The 25,837-nt window shown below is 45.4% G+C and overlaps 1 protein-coding gene across 5 annotated transcripts in view; it reads right to left on the bottom strand.

Moving 5' to 3' along the window:
- Window positions 1-25,837, bottom strand: part of DALRD3 (DALR anticodon binding domain containing 3) — a 47,826-nt gene that overhangs the window by 4,839 nt on the left and 17,150 nt on the right. For 2 of the 5 annotated variants that reach the window (XM_089656608.1, XM_089656612.1), the window contains exons 6-13: window positions 23,404-23,474; window positions 20,212-20,270; window positions 19,091-19,173; window positions 16,915-17,080; window positions 15,060-15,118; window positions 11,317-11,430; window positions 7,389-7,457; window positions 2,275-3,533 (exon numbers count right to left, since the gene is read on the bottom strand). In XM_089656608.1, coding sequence (XP_089512734.1) covers window positions 3,414-3,533; window positions 7,389-7,457; window positions 11,317-11,430; window positions 15,060-15,118; window positions 16,915-17,080; window positions 19,091-19,173; window positions 20,212-20,270; window positions 23,404-23,474 — 741 coding nt within the window. In that variant the 3' untranslated portion in view covers window positions 2,275-3,413. Of the gene's footprint in view, window positions 1-2,274; window positions 3,534-7,388; window positions 7,458-11,316; window positions 11,431-15,059; window positions 15,119-16,914; window positions 17,081-19,090; window positions 19,174-20,211; window positions 20,271-23,403; window positions 23,475-25,837 lie in introns of those variants that run through there. The other 3 variants (XM_089656611.1, XM_089656609.1, XM_089656610.1) reach the window with 3 other exon arrangements.

Below are 25,837 nucleotides of genomic sequence, written 5' to 3'. Positions count from 1 at the left end.
CAGACAAGAAACGGAAAGAGTATAAATCATGAATCCTCTTTAGTGTCAGTAAATCCCTTCAATTAATCTTCAATGTGATAGTCCAAAAATTAAATCCAGTATATCAGTGGTTCTCAACCTTCCTAATGCCGTGACCCTTTAATACAGTTCCTCATGTTGTGGTGACCCCCAACCATAAAACTATTTACCCAGTAATTATAATTCATGAAGTGTCATTTTACCTCCAATACTGCTGCTTTCAACACAGTAGCTGCTTTTAACAGAGTAGCTGCTTTCTACACAGTAGCTGCTCTTTACACATCGGAAATATGTGTTTTCTGATGGTCTTAGGGTCTTGGGGGTTGAACGACCCTGTGAAAGGGTCGTTCGACCCCCAAAGGGGTCGCGACCCACAGGTTGAGAACCACTGCAGTATATGTATATATGATTGTGATTATTGTTGCACCGAGGATAATACACCATTTTAGTTTTTGTATTTGTGAGGTACATGGCGATATTGGATTTCATTTTTGGACTATCACATTGAAGATTATTTGAAGGGATTTACTGACACTAAAGAGGATTCATGATTTCAATTTTGGACTTTCAAGGGTGAAAGTGGGACTTTTAAGTGTCAAGGGATAGGGTATTAATTTTTTCACAATTTTTCACATTTTTAACTACCTCCCATCCGGCCGTTGTATATAAACGGCCGAACGGTGGCAGTGCAGGGTCAGGTGGCCGTTCATAAATGGCCTCCTTGCCCCCTGCTTGTGCGCATTCCCTGGGAGCGCGCAGCACCACTGTCCGGTGCCCACTGTGTCCTCTGGACACAGTGGAACACTGATCATCATACAGGACCTCTGTGCGAGGTCCTGATCATGTGATCACTGATTGGCCAATCCGTGATCACATGCAGAGTAGTAAGTAAGATGTCACTTCTGACATCATTGCTTACTACATGTGAAATCTGTGAATGATCACAGAGATCACATGGTACAGGGCTATTCACAACAGCCTTGTACCATGTGACAAGCTGTGACCAATCACAGGTCACACAGTAGTTCTCAATGACTGCAAGAATGCAGACAGAGAGAAAGAGAAATGATTGCTTTTACAGCCTTTATGGGTGTAAAAGCAATCAGTGTAAAAAAAAAAAAAAAATCTTCATCACCCCCCACAAGTAGTACAGTGTCACTATTATGACATTGTACTGCTAGGGTGACAGTATGTAAAAAAACAAAAACAAAAAAAACTAATATTAAAAAATAAAATAAAAATGTAAAAAAAAAAAATGTTTAAAAATTATGATTTTTGGTTATAAACTAATTTGGGTTATTGTTTTTTTTTTAACTAAAAAGATAACAGAATAAATATTGGCCAAGATTTATGATTAAATATTATTTATTTGCAAAATTTTATAAGGAAAACACTTTTTTTCAAAATTTTTTGACTTTTTCATTTACATAGCAAAAAAAATAAAAATCCCAGTGGTGAATAAATACCACCAAAATAAAGCTTTATCTGTATCAAAAATATGCTAAAAAAAATTCATATGGGTACAGTGTTGCATGACCGCGCAATTGTCATTCAAAGTGTGATAGCGCTGAAAGCTGAAAATTGGCCTGGGCAGGAAGGGGGTGAAAATGTCCGGACTGGAAGTGGTTAAAGAATGGAGTCCAGTGGCATGCACCTGGTTGGGCTTAACTCATTGTATTATCTGCACATTTTACAAAGTGGCCGAATTCCTGGAGTTCAGATTTAAGGAAAGAGATGGCAGGTTAATTTCATTCCCAAACAAAACAGACTATTTCTGTCATATTATCACGCTTACAAAGCTCAAGTAACTACTGTTTACTCCTAAAGTGTATAGAAACACAAAATCAAAAATATTATATATTGCAGCTTAGTAATCCTTAGATGTTGTGGCTGAAAGCTGAAAATTGGCCTGGACAGGAAGGGGGGTAAAAGTGTCCGGACTTGAAGGGGTTAATTTAGTTTCACAATTTTTGTTTGTAATATTTGGATACTGATTTTATTCAGTTTATAAGAAACGGAAAGAGGGGAACAGGGAAGGGAGTGGGGGGGGGGGGGGGCGCCGGGATGGCGTCAGCCTCTGCATCCCGCTTGCGGTTGCTTGTCTTGGATACATGGAATACATCACCTGTCTTTATGGTCAAACCAGAACAAGATACATAATAAAAACCATGTATGTATCCTGATCATCTCACTATCCTCCCTTGCAGTCTTACATTTGCTGAACGTGAACAGGTCACACTTTACTGAGGACAATAGTTTCCTTATACAAATGTTTTATTTTGTTAAAACTTTAAATGACAAAATAAAAACACATTCATAAATAAGAACTTCCAAATGAAAGAATGCATTCTCAGACTGGAAATAAGGTGAATCTATGACTGCACCAGCCTAGAAGAACACTTATAGACTTCATAGGGGCTGATTTACTAAAACTGGAGAGTGCAAAATCTGGTGCAGCTCTGCATAGAAACATTATTATTATACAGGATTTATATAGCACCAACGGTTTGCTCAGCGCTTTACATTATAGAAACATAGAATCAGCTTAATTTTTTCTTTTTTTGTCAAAGCTTGAACAAGCTGAAGTTAAAAGCGGATTGGCTACCATGCCCAACTGCACCAGATTTTGCACTCTCCAGTTTTAGTAAAATCAACCCCATGGGGATCCTCCGTGCTTCTTACCTCCACAATACTGTATTATCATCATGAACGGATAGGCTGAAGATATTTCAGGTCAGTTTAAAGGAAACCAGTACTACAAACACAAAGGCTGCCAGTGCTGAAAATGCTGCTTACCTAGCTGTCGCTGCGGTTTCAAACCACTGACCTGGAACAAGCATACAGAAAGTGAGATCAGGGGGAACCCATAACTCCTGATTTGCATGCGTGTTCCAGGTCAGTGGCCCAAAAAGTATTGAAGCTTTTGGGTCAAAAGCCAGGAAAATTAAGCAAAGGAAGCCTATGCTTCTGCCTCTGGTTATCCAAAATACATACTCCTTTCTTCCAGTCTCTTCTTTGGTCTCCCTTGACATGCCACTCCGACTTCTCAGTGCATAAAATCCTCTGAACACCCACTGCAGGGTACTGCTCAAAGTCCCAGGTGATAGTGCATTCTCTGCAGCAGCTCCGAAAAGCCCTCTGCACCCCTGTTCAATGATGTCTCTACCAGGGGCGGACTGACCATTTGGAAACTCGGGCACTACCCAAGGGCCCGGGGTCAGTAGGGGGCCCCATGAGATGCCCCTGGTACCTTTTTCATAGGCTTTTTTGAGTTTGTGCAAGGACACAGGGGCCCCATGATCCCCTAATGCCCGGGGGCCCCATGAGTTGTCAGTCCGCCCCTGGTCTCTACCATGCCAGGTATGGACAAGCATGGGTATGAGTTCTCACAACACTCATATCTGGGCTGGAGGTTGTAGATGTAATGTAGACAATGCAGAATGCAGCAAACTTCTAATACCGTTCATCAGCTGTAGGCGAGCAAACATCAAACCAAAGAGGTGAGGTAACGGCTCCTGGAGGGGGAACAGAAGCCCAAGAACACAGTGTCACAATGGTACTTTAAGTTATTATTATTATTATACAGGATTTATAAAAAATAGAATAGAACAATATATAATAGAAAATAATAGAACAGAAAATAGAATAGAATAAAATTGAATAGCAAAAAATAGACTATTATTATTATAGAGGATTTATATAGCGCCAACAGTCTGCTCAGCGCTTTACAATATAACGGGAGACAATACAGCAACAATACAGTTCAATACAAGAGGGATAGGAGGGCCCTGATCCTGGGAGCTTACAATCTAGGAGGGAGGAGCTAGTGGTACAAAAAGTAATAACTGTGGGGGATGGACTGGTTGGAAGAGTAGAAGATTCCATTATTAGCTGAGGGCAGGATAGGCTTCCCTGAAGAGAGAGGTTTTCAGAGATCGCCTAAAAGTGAGCAGAGTAGGCGATAGTCTGATAAATTGGGGTAGAGAGTTCCAGAGGATGGGGGAAGCTCTGGAGAAGTCCTGGAGACGAGCATGGGAGGAGGAGACAAGGGAGCTAGAGAGCAGGAGATCATGCGAGGAGCGGAGAGTACGGTTTGGGTGATATTTGGAGACAAGATCGGTGATGTAATTTGGGGCAGAGTTATAAATGGCTTTATATGTCATTGTTAATGTTTTGAATTTTATCCGTTGGGCAATGGGAAGTTGCACTGACAGTGCTCCCCTTTGTCCAGGGAACCATTGAAAATCTGTTTTATCCCACGCTCCCCTGGCAGCTACCCCTCTCCTCTTCCCACCGATGCTCTGGGTTGTGGGCAAGCCCTTGGCATCCTCATTTATAAAGAAGGACTGCTAGAACTGCATTGTACATCAATCGGCATCACACTGTGTCCGCCAGAGCGCCAAAAAGGCAAGGAAGAAGAAGGAAGCCTGCGGGAGCGAGGGATAAGGTGGCTATATGTGCTTTTTAATGATACTCTAGATAAAATCGAGCAATTATTATTATTATTTTTATACAGGATTTATATAGCGCCAACAGTTTGCTCAGCGCTTTACAATATAAGGGAGACAGTACAATTACAATACATTTCAGTACAGAAGGAATAGGAGGGCCCGGCTCATGGAGCTTACAATCTAAAGGAAGGGGGAGTTGATACAAAAGGTGACGGCTGCGGGGGATGATCTGGGGGAGGTGATTCAAGTACAGTTCTTAGGTGGAGGTGGGGTAGGCTTTCCTGAAGAAGTGAGTTTTCAAAGATCGCCTAAAGGCAGACAGGGTGGGGGCTAACCGGACATGCTGTGGTAGGGAGTTCCAGAGGATGGGAGAGGCTCTGGAGAAGTCCTGGAGGCGAGTGTGGGAGGAGGTGATGAGGGAGCTGGAGAAGGAGTTATCTTGGAAGGAGCGGAGTGGGCGATTTGGGAGATATCTGCAGATGAGATTGGCGATGTAGCTGGGGGCAGTGTTGTGGATGGCTTTGTTAGCTGTGGTTAGTATTTTGAATTTTATATGTTGGGTTAGTGGAAGCCAGCAATTAACCCTTGAAGAAAGATGGGGGCACTGGAAGGGCGATTTTAAAATCTCCCCAGAATACAGATGTACCCCCTGGTTCACATTTATACGGGCGGCACATTTGCTCAGGCAGAGCAGTCCATTCAATGGAATGGGCTGCTGTACGTCCTCAAAAACAAAGAGAAAAGATCCCCGCGTCTATTCTAAAAATACGTCCACAGGGAATCCGCATAGTGCAGCGCAGTTCCCAGCTCGTGGTTTTCAGTGCATGGGGGTGCCATTAGGATTAATGGTTTCCCTTTGCATCTCCTAAGCAGCAACACATTTTCTCTGTGGGTGCTGGAAGCTGTGCTGTTACACTCCTTCATTCACCCACTCAGATGTGAACCTAGACTTAAAGCATATCCAAGCCCAAAAACAAACATTTCATATAATTAAATTTACTGGTCCTTAGATGTGGCGGCTGCATTAGTTTTCATTTTTCAAGCTTTTTTTTTTTTTCCCTATCTGTGATCCTGCCATTAACATTCTTTCTGTTAAAGAGTGGCAATGCTCACCCACTCACACCAATGGATCAATGGGAGGAGACATGGATGCTATCCTAGGCTCTGATCTGGATTACTATCTCCTCCTCCACTCATCTTGACTCCTAGATTGTAAGCTCTGAGGATCAGGGCCCTTCTATTCCTCTTGTATTGAATTGTATTGTTGCTGTATTGTCTCCCGTTATATTGTAAAGCGCTGAGCAAACTGTTGGCGCCATAAATCCTATATAATAATAATATATATAAATCCTATATAATAATAATATATATAAATCCTGTATAATAATAATATTATATAAATCCTGTATAATAATAATATATATAAATCCTGTATAATAATAATATATAAATCCTGTATAATAATAATATATAAATCCTGTATAATAATAATATATAAATCCTGTATAATAATAATAATTACATAGGAGATCGTACTTTAGTAGTTCACAAAAGGTAGCCAGAAAAACTAAAAAAAATGTTTTATATATCAGTTTGGTGCACAGGTAGTTAGATTCTGGCAGGATCAACCGGCTATTTTCTGTACTTGCTGAAAATGAAAGCCCCGTACAGAGAGAGAATATCGGACAAATGATCATCCTTTTTTTTTTCTTGCATGCTACTCTCATATCGAAAGTGAAGAGGTTACTTAACCTCTTGGCGCCGGCCGAACACAAATGTGCGGCCTCCCGGCGTCTGGGCCTAGACGCCGAGCCGCCGCACATTTGCGTTCTATTAGAAAAAAAACATATGTGCTGAGAGCGCGCACCCTGCGTGCTCCCAGCACACATGTCCCGTACTCACGGAAAGGTCCCGACCTCCTTTCGATCGGAACCTTTCCCGATCATGTGACGGCGTGTCACGGCGGTTACATGACACTAAACCCCACCCCGCCTCCCGGCTTCTGAAACCCTTAAAGGGCCGGGAGGCGCCGGTGCCAAGGGGTTAAGTTACAAAAATTCTTGTACAACGGAATAAAAACTCGGAAGTGACGTAATGTATTTGTATTGTACTTTCGGATGAAAACTGTACTGATGCCCAACGCATTAAATTCAAACTACTAACATTGACATACAAAGCCATTCATAACGCTGCCCCAAACTACCTCACCGACTTGATACCCAAATACCACCCAACCCGTACTCTTCGCTCCTCACAGGACCTCCTACTCTCTAGCTCCCTGGTCTCCACCTCCCACGCCCGACTGCAGGACTTCTCCAGGACTTCCCTCATCCTCTGGAACTCTCTACCCCAATCCATCAGACTGTCACCTACCCTCCTCCTGAAAACCCATCTCTTCAGGGGAGCCTACCCCACCCTCACCTAACAGCCAATCTCCTCCACTCCTCCTACCACTCCATCCCCCACAGCCACTTCTTCCTGTACCTCTACCCCCTCCCTCCTAGATTGTAAGCTCAAAAGAGCAGGGCCCTCTAACCCCTCGTGTATTGTATTGTTACTGTATTGTACTGTACCCCACTATAATGTACAGCGCTGAGCATACCTTTTGGCGCTATATACTGTATAATAATAATTAAAAATCGTCCAATCTAGTATCGTACAAGAAAAATTTTCACGTTTGTCCCTTCAAATAATTTCGGACGAAAGCTGCGTACGAACGATCAGATTATCGCACAATCGCTTCGAAAGCAGTATTTTTCGTACAATTTTCTGATCGAGTGTATCACGGCTTTAGCCTAAAAATCATAAACAAATACATCCAACCACATGTGAGAACTACAAGGTAGGCTGCATTCAATTAAAGTTTTGTTTTTGGGTTCGGATATCCTTGAAGAGGTGCAGTTATGGAACGTCACTTACCCCCAGGATATGCACTCTGTTATAGTAGCAGCTGAAGTCCATACTGAGATTGACGAGGAATTTACATATCTAGAACCAAACGAATATTCACATTAGAGAAGAAACTTGGTCCAGTTCGAAAACAGGTCTAAGTCCATCTGCTAAAATATCATAGAAACTTTAAAGTTGAACTTCATTCTCTCATTCAGCATTCTAACCCTTATGCTGCCAGCATTAGTAAATAGATAGGAATGTATATCATATTTACTTGTTTTTCTTTTTTTTTTTACATTTCTTCAGTTACTTCCTGGTTTCCATACCTAGGCAAATGATGTCATACATCCCAGGAGTCTTCATAAGGGGAGGAGGGGGTTTCTCAGCTAAGCACATCCTCCTGCCCGCATGCCTGAGCTAAGGGCTGAGGGATTCCAGAAAGTAAATGCTACCCTGTTTCCCCGAAAATAAGACAGTGTCTTATATTAATTTTTGCTCCCAAAGATGCGCTAGGTCTTATTTTCAGGGGATGTCTTATTTTGTCATTGTGTGTCATTTTGATTGCCCCCTCTGATCCTCCTGTGTCATTTTGATTGCCCCCTCTGATCCTCCTGTGTCATTTTGATTGTCCCCTCTGATCCTCCTGTGTCATTTTGATTGTCCCCTCTGATCCTCCTGTGTCATTTTAAGTGATCCCCCTCCCCTGTGCCACTGAACACCTTCACCAGACATCCCCCCCACCCCTTTATCAGACATTTCCCCCCTGGGGCCTGTCACTGGGCTGGCTGGGGCCTGGACCTGGGCTGGAGCAGGGTCTGCCACTGACTGAGACCCTTCAGTCATCATGAGGGTGGTGTCACCAGAGACAGACCAGCACTCACTACCTTCGCCGCGTCCCATCCGCTCTGATCCTCCTGTGTCAATTTGATTGTCCCCTCTGATCCTCCTGTGTCATTTTGATTGTCCCCTCTGATCCTCCTGTGTCATTTTGATTGCCCCCTCTGATCCTCCTGTGTCATTTTAAGTGATCCCCCTCCCCTGTGCCACTGAACACCTTCACCAGACATCCCCCCCACCCCTTTATCAGACATTTCCCCCCTGGGGACTGTCACTGGGCTGGCTGGGGCCTGGACCTGGGCTGTAGCAGGGTCTGCCACTGACTGAGAACCTTCAGTCATCATGAGGGTGGTGTCACCAGAGACAGACCAGCACTCACCACCTTCGCCACGTCCCGTCCGCTCTGATCCTCCTGTTCTTCTACACGGATCTCTCTCCCGCTCACTCCGACCTCCGCTCCGCCTCCACACAGCAGTGACGTCACTGGTTGCTAGACGCCGGTTGGGGCGGCCCTAGCAACCAGTTTACGGTAAATTAATTTTTATTACGAGACAAAGCCTGGGGGCCTTATTTTCGGGGGGATGCCTTATATTTCACCCAGAAGGAAACCTGTAAGTAGGTCTTATTTTCGGAGGATGTCTTATTTTCGGGGAAACACGGTACATGAATCATGACCATGGACAAAAATGCTAGAACGTGTTTTTCAGAGTGATTTCTGAACAAAATAAAGCATGAAGACATGAATGGATGGGGGAGTTTACGTTTAATATTAAAAATGAATTGAAATAACATTTTTGGTTTGTGGTGCTCAGATGAAGTGTAATTCCACTTTCACATGTTAATGTCATTACAAACATGGTTTTCAATATTTTTAATCTATGCCTTTCATTAACCATTTTACGCCACTGTAGCACATTTAGTGCATTGCTGAAGGGAAATGTTTAAGTGCCGGCAGCGTGCTCCCTGCACGCTCCCAGCACACAGACATTAATAAAATTCTATGGCGCAACCCTGGTCCACATGGAACATAGGAGCCAAATTAGTAACAAATATATAAGTCCATAAAGCCCAAACTTCTACAATAGTCAATAAAATAATTGTACACCATGTAGGCAGCTCCACCAAGAAAACTGGAATGGATCCCTTCTGTGTGAACAAGAAAAAGCACAAGGGGGCGCCTCTAAGTGCAGTATATAAAACACTATTAAAAAAAATCAGTATTGCTCTCACATATGTGGATGAATAGTGCGCTTGTAACATGAAGCAGGCCTCAATAACGGATCCGCAAGTCCATCGGTGGCAGTATGGAAGATAGAAGCCGGATCAGAGTGGTAGCAGACCACGGTAAACCACCACTGTGAGAAATCCTGACAGACGCGAAACCGGAAGTGGCACCGGAACCACCGTGGAACGCACGACTAGACGTGACGTCAAGAGAAGGAGGATCCAGGACCTGAGTTGCCAAGGGAACACGCTTCGGAGCACCAATCAGCTCCTTTCTCAAACCTGATTAACAGAGGAGCCTGTGTTTTAATTCATTTAGAACACAGCCCTCTCTGCCAATCAGGTTTGAGAAAGGAGCCAAGTGGTGCTCCGAAATGCATCACCTTGGCAACTCAGGTCCTGGATCCTCATTCTCCTGACGTCCTGGCCGGTCGTGCATTCCGCAGTGGTCACTTCTGGTCCCGGGTCTGTCAGGATTTCCTACAGCGGTGGTTTACCGTGGTCTACTACCATTCTGACCCGGCTTCAATCTTCCATACTGCCACCGATGGACTTGCGGATCTGTCATTGAGGCCTGCATCATGTTACAAGCGCACTATTCATCTACATATGCGAGTGCAATACTGATGTTTTTAATAAAGCGTTTTATGTGCTGCACTTAGAGGCGCCCCCTCGTGCTTTTTCCCAGCACAAAGACCAAGCTGCTGAAAACATCTGTAGCCGGCGGGACCAGCTTCTGATCACGTGAACACTGTGGTCACATGGTGATCGATCCATCCCACCCCCTTGGGCTTTAAAAGCTTTTAAAGGGGACACCAGGATGGGTGGGAAGGGGTTAAAGAATGATCCTGCCATGGGGATCCTTGTTCAGGTACTTCCTGTTATGGGGAGACAGCTATCTTTTAATTGTGCTCCTGCATTGCCATCCTGCCACACTTGCTCCTGGTTGACACTACAAAGGACTGTGCTGATATACTGAACTTCTGGCTTCAGTACTATACAAGTCACTGACTTGGGCTGTGTATACCTGGAATTTCTCAACCAGGGTTCATCCAGAGGCTCCTAGGGGTTCCTTGAGCAGTTTCTGCCTTTCGGAAAAGTTCCTACTGACACTAATTATCTTTTTAGCCGGGGTTCTCTGAGACCGGAAAGTTATTATAAGGGTTCCTCTGTGTTGAAAAGGTTGGCAAAGCCTGGTGGGTGCAAGGGCGGACTGACCATTTGGAAACTCGGGCACTGCCTGAGGGCCCGGGGTCAGTAGGGGGCCCCATGAGATGCCCCTGGTACCTTTTTCATAGGCTTTTTTGAGTTTGTGCAAGGACACAGGGGCCCCATGATCCCCTATTGCCCGGGGGCCCCATGAGTTGTCAGTTCGCCCCTGGGTGGGTGTATACAGTCTGAGTGAGGTCAGGATGCCTAATTACATAATTGATCTTGATCAATTACTTTGATAACATTGAAGTCAGGGAGTCAGCCAAAAAGAAACCCCCCCACACACATTTATAATAAATAGTGAAAAGGAAAAGACAAACGTCCAGCTAGGCAGTTTAAAATGAAACAAAAAGTATGCCCCCGTCTGAGCAAATCATGTATAGCGTGAATTTTACACCGGTACCCTATTACAATGAATATAGTTTTTCGTGGGTTTGGCTATTCCATCCAATGCCTTTCAATGCTCTTTTTTTGAAGAACTTATGATTACTTAAGCTACCCTTCTTTCTAAACCCTTTTTGTAAAGTAAAATGTGAAGAACGTATAAAGCTACCCTGTCACAGGTATGTCTGCGTTGAGAGTTCAGTGCAGAATGAGGTCATGACCTACAGGAGGTATCAGCATACGGGGATCCTACCCCTCTCACCTGCACACAATGAAACCTTCCCCTAAGACCTCTTACCGCTTCGGTGCTGGCTGTGACCCGGATGCCTGGGGACGTCAGTGAGATCTGTGCCGCCTCGCTTAGGACCTCTGGGAACATCAGGATGTAATTAAAGAGCAGGAGCCATTCTCCCTGTGTGACAAAACAGGAGAGGTGAGCGACATGTGTTCTCCTTAATAAGGGACCATCCAAAACAGCTATATATAGACAGTTCATGCAGTTTGTAGGTGAAGTCACTAGATGGTGCTAGAGCCTGCTACATTGAAAGCCTGGCAAAGCCATGGCACTACACTGCATTGTAGATTAAATGCCGCTTCACGTACACAACCAGGGGCGGACTGACCATTCGAGTACTCGGGCACTGCCCGAGGGCCCAGGGTCAGTAGGGGGCCCCATGAAATGTCCCTGGTACCTTTTATAGGCATTTTTGGGTGTGCTTTGAGTGTGAGCAAGGACCCAGGGGCCCCATGATCCCCTATGGCCCGGAGGCCCCATGAGTTGTCAGTCTGCCCCTGTACACGATATTGCCAAAAGTATTGGTCGGCCAACCTTTCCACGCACGTGAACTTTAATGGCCTCCCAGTCTTAGTCCGTAGGGTTCAATATTGAGTTGGCCCCGCCCTTTGCAGCTATAACAGCTTCAACTCTTCTGGGAAGGCCGTCCACAAGGTTTAGGAGGGTGTCTATGGGAAGGTTGGACCATTCTTCCAGAAGCACATTTGTCAGGTCAGGCACTGATGTCGGGGGAGGAGGCCTGGCTCACAGTCTCCGCTCTAATTCATCCCAAAGGTGTTCTATGGGGTTGAGGTCAGGACTCTGTGCAGGCCAGTCAAGTTCCTCCACCCCAAACTGGCTCCTCCATGTCTTTATGGACCTTGCTTTGTGCACTGGTGAGTAGTCATGTTGGAACAGGAAGGGGCCATCCCCAAACTCTTCCCACAAAGTTGGAAGCATGAAATTGTCGCCTTAAGAGTTCCCTTCACTGGAACTAGGGGGCCAAGCCCAACCCCTAAAAAACAACCCCACACCATAATCCCCCCTCCACCAAACTTTACACTTGGCACAATGCAGTCAGGCAAGTACCGTTCTCCTGGCAACTGCCAAACCCAGACACGTCCATCAGATTGCCAGACAGAGAAGCGTGATTGGTCACTCCAGAGAACACGTCTCCACTGCTCTAGAGTCCAGTGGTGGCGTGCTTTACACCACTGCATCCAATGCTTTGCATTGCACTTGGTGATGTAAGGCTTGGATGCAGCTGCTCGGCCATGGAAACCCATTCCATGAAGCTCTCTATGCACTGTTGTTGGGCTCATCTGAAGGCCACACCAAGTTTGGAGGTCTTTAGCTATTGACTCTGCAGACAGTTGGCGACTTCTGTGCACTGTGCGCTTCAGCATGCGCCGAACCCGCTCTGTCATGTGACGTGGCCTACCACTTGGTGGCTGAGTTGCTGTTCCCAGTTGCTTCCACTTTGTTATAATCCCACTAACAGTTGAGCGTGGAATATTTAGTAGCCAGGAAATGTCACGGATGGACTTATTGCACAGGTGACCACCTATCACGGGACCACGCTTGGAGTCACTGAGCTCCTGAGAGCGACCCATTCTTTCACCAATGTTTGTAGAAGCAGTCTGCATGCCTAGGGGCTTGATTGTATACACCTGTGTCCATGGAGGGGATTGGAACAACTGAATCCAATTATTTGGAGGGGGGGGAAATAATTTTGGCAATATACTGTATTTTAGAAGTAATTACTTCAACCATCCTATTTTATCAATTTTTGGTATAGTCTGTTTGTTTTGAAGTTTTGGTGGACATAGAAAAATGCGTATATGTATATAAGGTTACATTGGGGGTTATGTACTGAAAAATCTGGTGCAGCTCTGCAAAGAGACCAATCAGCTTCCAGGTTTTATTGTCAAAGCTTTAATGAACAAGCTGAAGTTAGAAGCTGATTGGTTACTATGAACAGTTGCGGCAGATTCCTAGTGCTCCAATTTTAGTAAACCCCCCCCCCTCCTATTTCCAGTGTATATCAGGTTATCTGTTGGGCAGTTACATTATATTTGTTTTGGAGAATACACTGACTCAATAATGCATTTCAGCAACGAATACTATGTAATAAAAGGACACATCTAAACGGTCCACTCAATCTGTATCTCTTTAGGCTGTCCCTTGGACTATATATTGATTGGAAGATCTCAAAGAGATTGTACAGTCAGATTGTATAGTGTATGGCCAGCTATAGAGCGACTGATGGTGCAAAATTTGGAGTGGACATCTAGGTTCCAATGACCTCTGGCAATAAAATAGTTAAAGTGGTGCTAAAGGTTTTTTTTTTAATCTTAAAATGGATGTCAACCTCAGACATGAAATATGAATAAAGCATATCCCTCTATAATGTGTATTTGTCTTGAGCCAGAGCACTAAGTGTCATTTCTGTATGCTGCCTCCTTCCTCTGCTATCAGCGCGAGTCAATTCTGACAAGCTCTCCTGACACCAAGAGAAAAATGGTGAGGGGGTCTGGAGCTCCAGCACACAGCCTGTGATTGACAGCCTCAACTCTGCTCTTGTGCACTGTGTGAAGGGGGGGGGAGGAATCCCTTCCCTCCAATCAGCTTTCACTGAGCTCTGCCAACTGTAAACTCAGCTCCCTGCTTTCTGAAAAGCTCAGACAAGCTGTATAAATTCTGCACTTTGAATGGCTATAGAGAAGAATATTCTGCAGATAAACAGGTACAACTTATGTAGGAGGATTTATGTAGGAGGATTTGTTTCATCTCAACTTGTATCACCTGAGGTCAGTCACTTCACTGGATATAAGTAAGGGTTTACAACCACTTTCATGCATTCTCTACTCTAAAGTAATTCTAAAGGCCTAAATATAAAAAAACAAAACAAAACAAAAAAAAAACAACATGTTATACTTACCTGCACAAAGCAGCCTGAATCCACCTCTTCTCAAGTCCCCCGCCGGTGCTCCTGCCCCCTCTCTCCTGTTGGGTGCCCCACAGCAAACAGCTTGCTATGGGGGCACCTGCTGCTCCGTGTGTATATTCAAACACACAGAGTTGTGGCTTGGCCCCACCTCCTCTCTCTTCCCATTGGCTCACACCTGTGATTGACAGCAGTGGAGACCAATGGCTCCCGGTTGTGTCTCAGCCAATGAGGAGACAGCCGAGTCCTCAGTCCCGGGATAGCCGAGACTCCAGTACACATTGCTGGATCGAGAGGGGGCTTTGGTGACTGTTAGGAGGGGCTGCTACAAAGAGAAGGTTTTTTACAACCACTTTTACAAAAACCTTTTGATAGCAGCTTCCCCTCAGCACCTCCCCCCCTTAAACAAGTCTTCTCTCAATCCAGCTCTATCCCAGCCACAAAAGCTCTTCTCCCCTCTTCCTGGTCTCAAAGGCTTTCCTGATAGCAGCAGGAGCCATTGGCTCCTATTGTTGTCAGTCTAATCCTGTGAGAGGGGAGCAAGGGGTGGGGCTGAGCATGCTGTGTGTGTCTATAGATGCACATAGCCCGGCCTGGTAGTGAGTCCACACAATTGTTCATATAACAAGTGGCTTGCTATGGGGTCACTCACAGAAGAGGAATGGAGAGCACTGGAGGGGACAATAGAAAGGGGGGGGGGGTGTTTGGGGCCACTCCGTGCAAAACCACTGCACAGAGCAGGTAAGCATTACGTGTTTTTTTATTTTTGCGGAAAAAAAAATTACATATATTGTCAGGGATGAAATCTCCACATCCTCACCTCCTCGCTCAGGCTGGAATAGTTGAATTCAGCAGCTGGTGGAAATTCTGGGTACAATCCTAAAAAAGGAAGGAGAAGACGATGAAGTGACCACTCCCACATCGCCCTCTGCCCCTTAGCACTCCCACATCACCTTCTGCCCCTTAGCACTCCCACATCACCCTCTGCCCCTTAGCACTCCCACATCACCCTCTGCCCCTTAGCACTCCCACATCACCCTCTGCCCCTTAGTACTCCCACATCACCCTCTGCCCCTTAGCACTCCCACATCCCCCTCTGCCCCTTGCCACTCCCACATCCCCCTCTGCCCCTTGCCACTCCCACATCCCCCTCTGCCCCTTGCCACTCCCACATCACCCTCTGCCCCTTGCCACTCCCACATCACCCTCTGCCCCTTGCCACTCCCACATCACCCTCTGCCCCTTGCCACTCCCACATCACCCTCTGCTCCTTGGCACTCCCACGTCACCCTCTTCCCCTTGGCACTCCCACGTCACCCTCTGCCCCTTGGCACTCCCACGTCACCCTCTGCCCCTTACTACTCCCACGTCACCCTCTGCCCCTTGGCACTCCCACATCACCCTCTGCCCCTTGGCACTCCCACGTCACCCTCTGCCCCTTGCCACTCCCACATCACCCTCTGCCCCTTGCCACTCCCACATCACCCTCTGCCCCTTGGCACTCCCACATCACCCTCTGCCCCTTAGCACTCCCACATCACCCTCTGCCCCTTAGCACTCCCACGTCACCCTCTGCCCCTTAGCACTCCCACGTCACCCTCTGCCTCTTGCCACTCCCACGTCACCCTCTGCTCCTTGCCACTCCCTCATCACCCTCTGCCCCTTAGTACTCCCACATCACCCTCTGCCCCTTGGCACTCCCACATCACCCTCTGCCCCTCATCACTCCCACATCACCCTCTGCCCCTTAGCACTCCCACGTCACCCTCTGCCCCTTAGCACTCCCACGTCACCCTCTGCCCCTTAGCACTCCCACGTTACCGTCTGCCCCTTAGCACTCCCACGTCACCCTCTGCCCCTTGCCACTCCCACATCACCCTCTGCCCCTTGCCACTCCCACATCACCCTCTGCTCCTTAGTACTCCCACATCACCCTCTGCTCCTTAGCACTCACACATCACCCTCTGCCCCTTAGTACTCCCACATCACCCTCTGCCCCTTAGTGCTCCCACATCACCCTCTGCCCCTTAGCGCTCCCACATCACCCTCTGCCCCTTAGCGCTCCCACATCACCCTCTGCCCCTTAGCACTCCCACATCACCCTCTGCCCCTTAGCACTCCCACATCACCCTCTGCCCCTTAGCACTCCCACATCACCCTCTGCCCCTTAGTACTCCCACATCACCCTCTGCCCCTTAGTGCTCCCACATCACCCTCTGCCCCTTAGTGCTCCCACATCACCCTCTGCCCCTTAGTGCTCCCACATCACCCTCTGCCCCTTAGTGCTCCCACATCACCCTCTGCCCCTTAGCGCTCCCACATCACCCTCTGCCCCTTAGCACTCCCACAACACCCTCTGCCCCTTAGTACTCCCACATCACCCTCTGCTCCTTAGCACTCCCACATCACCCTCTGCCCCTTAGTACTCCCACATCACCCTCTGCCCCTTAGCACTCCCACATCACCCTCTGCCCCTTAGTACTCCCACATCACCCTCTGCCCCTTAGTACTCCCACATCACCCTCTGCCCCTTAGCGCTCCCACATCACCCTCTGCTCCTTAGCGCTCCCACATCACCCTCTGCCCCTTAGCACTCCCACATCACCCTCTGCCCCTTAGCACTCCCACATCACCCTCTGCCCCTTAGCACTCCCACACTACCTCCCACCCCTCACCTCTGACTTTTCTGTCCGTATGTAACCCTCTGGACTCTGTACCTTGGCTGACGGCATTGTTGTAGCTGTCAAACAGCGTGGAGAGCCGGGCACAGTTATACATCACAAATGCCCCACTCTTTGTTCCTTTTGTTGTAATGTTTGCTTCCTCTAAATTTAGGTTTACCTGGACGTAAATTCAAAACAAAAGACTTTTAATTGGCTCAGACGATAAGATCAGGCTTTATTAATATTACATGTCTGTAGCACAGTAAAGACTTCTTAGAACAGAAAGTATTCCCATGTCTCATTCCATCACATGTCCCAATAAGAGGAGTAATCCTCATTCAGAACAATGGGAGAAGCCAAGCAAATCATTCCTTTACACCCCATTGGCCGGATGAACATCCAGAACTGCCGGTAAATAGTGCAAATGTAACCTAATATTATAGAGCCATTTATTCCAAACAGAATGCAACTGTTGTTTCGGGCTTTAGGCTTGGTTTACATCTGTGCGGGTGGTGCCGCTGTGGATCTGCACAAAAATCCGTGCAGCCGCACCACCCGCACAGAGGAATGCGGACTCGCAGGCGGGTGCCATTAGTTCTAACGGCACGCCACCCGCAATGGAAAACGCAACCGTACTGGGAACATCGGCTGCATTTTCAGAAGAAGTGCAGGGCTTTCTTCCCTGCGTGTCACGGGGCACGGGAGTCCATTCAAATGACTGCACAAAACGTGGCCCGCACGGCCGCATATATGTGAAGCAAGGCGTAAAAATACGTCAAACGCAAGTCAAACACGCAGCAAAAATGACCATGTGGATCTGGTTGCAGTGCGGCTCAAAAAAAAGTGCCTGCATGTTTTTGGTGCTATGTGGTATGATTTATGCCCATTCAAAATGAATGGACTTACATTGCACGGAAATAAGGTGCGGTTCCCGTGCAATTCATGTGAGCTATTGTGTGAACCAGGGGGCTAAATGTTTTTTTTACCTTAATGCATTCTCTGCATGAAGGTAAAAACCACCCCACTACCTGTCCTACCATTCCCCCTCCACCCTCTTACCTGACACCATGTAACGTCTCTAGCATTGCCCCCCTCACTTCCTGGTTTCACACAAGAAACTGGAGGGCAGCGGCCATAGTCTCCTGCTGCGATCTTTAAAATTCCTAAGAGGAGGGAGCAGGGGCATGACTTGCCAGTCCTGTGTGCATGCAGTTCAGTTTGGAACCCAACATCAGCGTGAATGCACAGGGACCTCTTTAGCATCTGGCTTGCTATAGGAGGTGCCCAAAGGAAGAGAATACAGCACAAGCTGGGACTCCAAGAAAAGGAGGAAAGTGACCTTTCGGTGCAATATCATTGCACAGAGCAGGTAATGGTTACCTCAGTTTTTTTTTTTACTTTAGTTCTGGTTCACACTGATGCAGTGAATTCCGCACCGCATCAGAATCGCACCCCGTTCATGCGAACCGCTGCGGGTGTGTATGTTAAGTTAACAACACCCTGAACGTGGTCCGAAAAACGCGGTGCGATGTGCAGAATCAGATCGCATAGGTGTGAATACCCATGCGATCCGATTCTAGTGCAGACCAATAAAAGGGTCCTGCACGTTTTTGATGCGGGTGCGGTGCGATTAGAGCCATACAAAATGTACGACTCCGATCGCCCCGCACACAAATCACATGTGATTTGAACAGGAATGCAGTGCGGTTCCTGTGCGAATCACATGCGATATACCGCACTGCATATATGTGAACCCGGGCTGAATGTTACTTTAGGCCAGTGTTTCTCAACTCCAGTCCTCATGGACCCCCCACAGGTCATGTTTTCAGGATTTCCATTATTTTGCACAGGTGATTTGATCAGTTTCACTGTTGTAGTAATTACCACAGCTGTTTCATCCGAGGGAAATCCTGAAAACATGACCTGTTGGGGGTCCATGAGGACTGGAGTTGAGAAACACTGCTTTAGGCAAACATTATATATATTGTTTGCATTCTGCAGTGTTTGCATTCTGCAGTGAACATCATTTTGATTGACCTATATCATACCTACTTGTTTTCTACTTCGCATTGCTTGTGACAACCCTATGTAATACTTGACATTTGTATTCTGTAGACATTGTAAAACGTAGTAAACACCTAATAAAAAAGTAAGGATGAATCTGAAGGTGCGTTGACCCCTATTATACCTGTGTACGATGAGGGGTTGCCATCAACTCAAATTTGATTGCAGCTGAGGTGAGAGAGTTGATAATTTCATCCCAGCTGTCACCTGTATACAGAACAGACCAATCATCAGGCAGCGGCAGCCAATATGTATACAGAATAGACAAATCATCAGGCACCAGCAGCAGATAATATACATACACAACAGACCTATCAGACACAGGCAGCCAATATGTATACAGTACAGGACAGACCAATTAGGCACTGGCAGCCAATATATATACAGGACAGACCAATTAGGCACTGGCAGCCAATATGTATACAGGACAGACCAATCAGACACAGGCAGCCAATATGTATACAGGACAGACCAATCAGACACAGGCAGCCAATATACTGTATATATACAGGACAGACCAAGTAGGCACTGGCAGCCAATATGTATACAGGGCAGACCAATCAGACACAGGCAGCAAATATGTATACAAGACAGACCAATCAGACACAGGCAGCCAATATATATATAGGACAGACCAATTAGGCACTGGCAGCCAATATGTATACAGGACAGACCAATTAGGCAATGGCAGCCAATATATATACAGGACAGACCAATCAGGCACTGGCAGCCAATATGTATACAGGACAGACCAATTAGGCACTGGCAGCCAATATGTATACAGGACAGACCAATTAGGCACTGGCAGCCAATATGTATACAGGACAGACCAATTAGGCACTGGCAGCCAATATATATACAGGACAGACCAATTAGGCACAGGCAGCCAATATGTAAACAGGACAGACCAATTAGGCAATGGCAGCCAATATATATATAGGACAGACCAATCAGGCACTGGCAGCCAATATGTATACAGGACAGACCAATTAAGCACTGGCAGCCAGTAAGTGATGTCATCACTAAGTGATGTCATTGGCTTCTTTAGTAACTGGCTGGCAGTCATGTGACTACTAGATCAGAGGTTGTAAAATGGACACCCCACAGAGAACTGAAGACTAAACAATAGTACAACACTAGACTGGTGTTTCATATGAGACAACATGCAATTAGCTTTTATAGAACCACAAGTCTCATCACCCCATGACATGACTCTGTAATGAATTCACAGAAAAGAAGTATAACCTTGAACACAGTCCCCGTACTTCATGACGGAAGCTTTGTGCATCTGGGCCTTCCGCAAACTGTGGAAGAAGAAAAATAGAGCACGTTCGTCAGGTCTGATATGTTAAAGCTGAACTCCAAGGAACAGCTAAATACACAGAATATATACATATAAGGGAGCTGTCTTATCTGGCAAAGGATTTGTATTTCTGTCCACCCAGTGTTGAGATTTACATAGTCCTGCCACACAGCACTACCAGTCCGGTGACCTGATATTTCTCTTCCCCCAGCCTGTGATTTGGCAGTGAAGGAGCAGCACTATACTGATAGGGCCATCTATTTGCTCTAATTTCCTGCAAATACAATATATGTGAAAGCAGGACAGCGGATTGGCCCCAATACCTCTCCCTCCCCTTCCCAGTCTGAGTCTTTCTGAAGAGGGACTAGAAGAACTTTAAATAGCAAGCCAAATTCATATAGAAGCCCCTAGACTGCTGCTGGGTGCCATCCTCTTGGATGTGATGTTAGCGGCCCCAGAAAACTCAGAGCTGTCATTCAAGTGACACCCTATAGCAGACATCTCTAAATGGCAACCAGCAGCCCAGATCCAGACCGAGTCACTGTCCTATGCAGACTGCCGTGGTCCCGCCATTTAGGAGCTGGCTCTTCATGTGAATGAGGGGTAGCAGAGCTGCAGGGGCTGCAATGTGCATGGGGGGCAGAACTGCGGGGGGGGGAGAGAGGCCAGGCAAGTGAATGGGGGGCAGAGATGCAGGGGCTACAATGTGAAAGGAGTGGTAGAATGGCAGGGGACTGTAATGTGAATGGGGGGCAAAAGTGAAGAGGGCTGTAATGTGAATGGGGGGGTTGGCAGAGCTGAGGAGGGCTGTAATGTGAATGGGGGGGGGGGGTTGGCAGAGCAGAGGAGGGCTGTAATGTGAATGGGGGGGTTGACAGAGCAGAGGAGGGCTGTAATGTGAATGGGGGGGTTGGGAGAGCTAAGGAGGGCTGTAATGTGAATGGAGAGGCAGAGCTGCAGGGACTGCAATGTGAAGGGAGGGGCAGAGCTGTGGGGGTCTATAAGATGAATGGGGGGCAGAGTTGCGGGGGGCTGAGATATGAATGGGGGTCTACAGCTGCTTTTCTATAGTATTCTACTTTTCTCCTTCAACAGCAGCTACATAAAAGGTTATGTTGGAATGTATGGGGAAGGGTGGAGGAGCTGGGCCAGCACAGAGAGCAATTAGACACTCCCAGAAGAGGAAAGATTATGTGCAAGGAGGGAGAGGGCTGTGCTACAGAACTTACATTTTCTGTAGTAGTCTATTCCCTATTATTTAAGAGGCACATTGCAAGTCAATAAAAATGTTTATGGAAAGATAAAACTGCTGCAAGTAAGCATTTAAATTTCTTGATTTTTCCCTACTTTCACCTGCCTTTTTTATGTTGGTGACAGGGTCTCCAAGTCTGGACTCCAGCCATAATTGACTATTTGTTAAAAATCACACAGGTATAGTGCCCAGCATAAATGAGTACACCCCTTTTGAAAAGGAAGATTTTAATCAATATCTCAAAGAACAATTTCTAAAATTTTGACAAAACTGAGTTTTCTAGAACATTTGTTTAGCTCATTACAGTAAAGTTAATAATATAACTTAAATTACAAAATCTTCAGTTTTACTGAAGTTGATGCAAAATGAATCCACCCCACAACAAAAACTTCTTCATCTAGTGTTTTGTATGACCTCCATGATTTGTAAGGACAGCACCGAGTCTTCTAGACATGGAACGAGCAAGTTGGCGACATATTGCAACATCGATCTTTTTCCATTCTTCAAGAACGACCTTTTTTAGAGCCTGGATGCTGGATGGAGAGTGACGCTCAACTTGTCTCTACAGAATTCCCATAGGTGTTGGATTGGGTTCTGATCAGGAGACATACTTGGCCACTGAATCACTGTCACCCTGTTCTTCTTCAGAAATGCAACAGTAACCTTAGATGTGTGTTTTGAATCATTGTCATGTTGGAAAAGTGCACGATGACCAAGGGAACGGAGTGATGGCAGCATCTTCACTTTCAATATAGAGCAGCACATCTGTGAATTCATGACACCATCAATGACATGCAGATCCCCGACACCAGCAGCATTCATGCAGCCCCACAGAAGGACATTACCACCACGTTTCTCTGTAGGCACCATGCATTTTTCATTGTACTCACCTTTGCAATGCCATACAGTTTTGAAGCCATCAGTTCCAAAAACATTTTTCTTTTGGTCTCATCACTCCAGAGTACAGAGTCCCAGTAGTCTCCTTTTTCAGCATGGACCCTGGCAAATTCTAGATGGGCTTTTTTTGAGCATGGGCTTTAGGAGAGGCTTCCTTAATGGACGACACCCATGCATGCCATTCCTCAGTAGTATAAGCAGTATCGTGTCACAGGAAACAATAACCCCAGTTTGGCTTTCTACTTTTCTTAGATAACTGCAGTGAACTTACATGGCGATTTTCTTCAACCCTTCTCATCAGAAGACGCTCCTGTCGAGGTGTTAACTTCCACGGATGGCCTGGACATCTCTGTGAGATGGTTGCAGTTCCATATTTTGTCTCACTTTTGCTACAGTATTCTGACTGATCGGTAAAGCTTTGCTTATCTTCTTGTAGCTTTCAACTTTCTTGTGTAAAGAAATTTTCTTTCTCTGGCCTTGTGACATTTCCCTTCCATGTGGTGCCATTGCTGACAGCATGAAATGGGGAGGGGTTTTCTTTGTTACGTAACGCCCTTCTATAATCAACTGTCTGCTGGACACCTGTTTAATGAATAATTAGGAGTTGAATTCTTGTTAATTAGGAGTTTGGTGTCTAAAATTTAGCTTTGCTGCCAAGATTTTCATTGGGGTGTATTCATTTTTGCAACATGGTCTTGAATGAATTTGTTAGGAAAAATACTTTTTGTGTGTGCAAATTAACAAATCTGGTTTGCAATCAATGGCCGGCATTTGTGGGAGGATTTTGTAGTATAGTGTCCCATAGAAAATGTTGATTCTGAAAGTAAAGGTTTTCTGACAAATCTGTTGGGGTGTACTCATTTATGCTGAGCACCGTGTGTACATTCTGAGCCTATAATATACCTCGTCATACCAGAGAACTGACTTTATATGTGATGCACCAATAACAGACAACATACACTTTTTAGCTCTAAAAATAACTTACTGAAAATACTGAGAGCAGCTGACCGGGGACTGCGGACTGAGGACTATCACTGGTCCACAAATTAGATGCTTCTGGAAAAAAAAAACAATTGTAAAAACTCAGCTTTATAGGTAAACATATATGCAGTCTGTGTAATTTGTAAATAAGTTCACATAACACAAAGTGCCTTGTGATTGGGCAGGAGAAAGCGAGGGGTGGGCACAGCAGCTGTACGTGACTCTGCAGCTGAAGGAGCTGAGACCAGAAGGCCCAGTGTTGCAGCTCTGGAAATGCTTCCGATACCTATCCTTCTGGAGCTCCATAAAAATGTCAGATGTAAATTAACCACTTCCCGTCCGACCCATGTATATAAACGGCCGGACGGGAGCAGTGCAGGGGCGGGTGGCCGTTTATAAACGTCCTCCCTGCTCCCTGCTTGTGTGTGCTCCCAGGGAGCGCGCAGCACCGCGATCCAGAGGACACAGCATAACACCAATTGTTGTATGGGACCTTTGTGTGAGGTCCCGATCATGTGATCACTGACTGGCCAATCAGTGATCACATGAAGAGTGGTAAGCAAGATGTCACTTCTGACAACATTGCTTACTACGTGTGAAATCTGTGAATGCTCACAGAGGTCACATGGTACAAGGCTATTCACAACAGCCCTCTACCATGTGACAAGCTGTGACCAATCACAGCTCACACAGTATTTCTCAATGGCTGCAAGAATGTAGCCAGAGAGAAGGAGAAATGATTGCTTTTACAGCCTTTATGGGTGTAAAAGCAATCAGCGTAAAAAAAAAAATCTTCATCACCCCCCACAAGTAGTACAGTGTCACCAAGGTGACACTGTACTGGTAGGGTGACAGTAAGTTAAAAAAAAAAACAAAAAAAAAAAACATACATAATAATATTAAAAAAATTAAAAAAGTATGAAAAACTATAATTTTTGGTTATAAACTAATTTGGGTTTTTTTTTTGTTTTACTAAAAAGATAACCGAATAAATGTTGGCCAGGATTTATGAAGAAAGATTATTTATTTGCAAAATTGTATAAGAAAAACATTTTTTTTCTAAATTTTTGGACTTTTTCATCTATATAGCAAAAAATAAAAATCTCAGTGGTGAATAAATACCGCCAAAATAAAGTTTTATCTGTCTCAAAAAAATGCTACAAAATTCATATGGGTACAGTGTTGCATGACAGCACAATTGTCATTCAAAGTGTGATAGCGCTGAAAGCTGAAAATTGGCCTGGGCAGGGAGGGGGTGAAAGTGTCCGGACTTGAAGTGGTTAAAGAATGGAGTCCAGTGGCATGCACCTGGTTGGGCTTAACTCATTGTATGCCTGCACATTTTACAAAGTGGCCGAATTCCTGGAGTTCAGCTTTAACCACTTCCAGTCCGGACATTTTCACCCCCTTCCTGTCCAGGCCAATTTCCAGCTTTCAGTGCACACTTTGAATGACAATTGCGCGGTCATGCAACACTGTACCCATATGAATTTAGCATTTTTTTGAGACAGTAAAGCTTTATTTTGGTGGTATTTATTCACCACTGGGATTTTAATTTTTTTTTGCTATGTAAATGAAAAAGTCCAAAAATTTTGCAAAAAAGTGTTTTTCTTATAAACTTTTGCAAATAAATAATTTTTCATCATAAATCTTGGCCAAAATTTACTCCATTAACTTTTTAGTAAAAAAAAAAAAACAAAAAACAAAATTAGTTTATAACCAAAAATTCTAATTTTTAAACATTTTTTTTTTTACATTTTTATATTATTATATGTTTTTTTTAAAACGGCCACCCGACCCTGCACTGCCACCGTCCGGCCGTTTATATACAACGACCAGACGGGAGGTGGTTAAGGAAAGAGATGGCAGGTTAATTTAATTCCCAAACAGAACAGACTCTATTTCTGTCATATTATCACGCTTACAAAGCTCAAGTAATTACTGTTTACCCCTAAAGTGTATAGAAACACAAAATCAAAAATATTATATGTTGCAGCTTAGTAATCCTTAGATGTTGCGGCTGCATTAGTTTCATTTCTCACATTTTTTCCTCTTTATTTCCACCTGGTGATCCTGCCAGTAACACACTTCCTGTCCTAGGGTGACAACCCTCACTCACCTTACTACATCTATGGGGGGGGGCATTGTTGTCACCCCAGGCTGCTTGCAAGATTTGGACTACAAATACCTCCCTTTCTCCTCATCTCCATCACATAGAAGGTAGGTGTCCTGTGGTTCACAGAAGAATTCAGGGGAAGACCGGTAACATTATTTGGGATTTCAGTTCAATACACAGAAATTGACAAGAAAACTGGATTTCTGGCAAGATTAACAGGTATTTTTATGTACTTACTGAATATATTCTTAGCCTAAAAAAAGAAAACTAATACAGCCAACCACATTGAAGGACTGGCAAGGCTGCAATAGATGACATTTTT

Source organism: Staurois parvus, unplaced genomic scaffold (assembly GCF_062004578.1).
Source record: "Staurois parvus isolate SC_StPar_1 unplaced genomic scaffold, SC_StPar_1.0 ptg000920l, whole genome shotgun sequence".
Taxonomy (NCBI): Eukaryota; Metazoa; Chordata; class Amphibia; order Anura; family Ranidae; genus Staurois; species Staurois parvus.
This window is presented reverse-complemented; position numbering and strand designations above follow the sequence as displayed.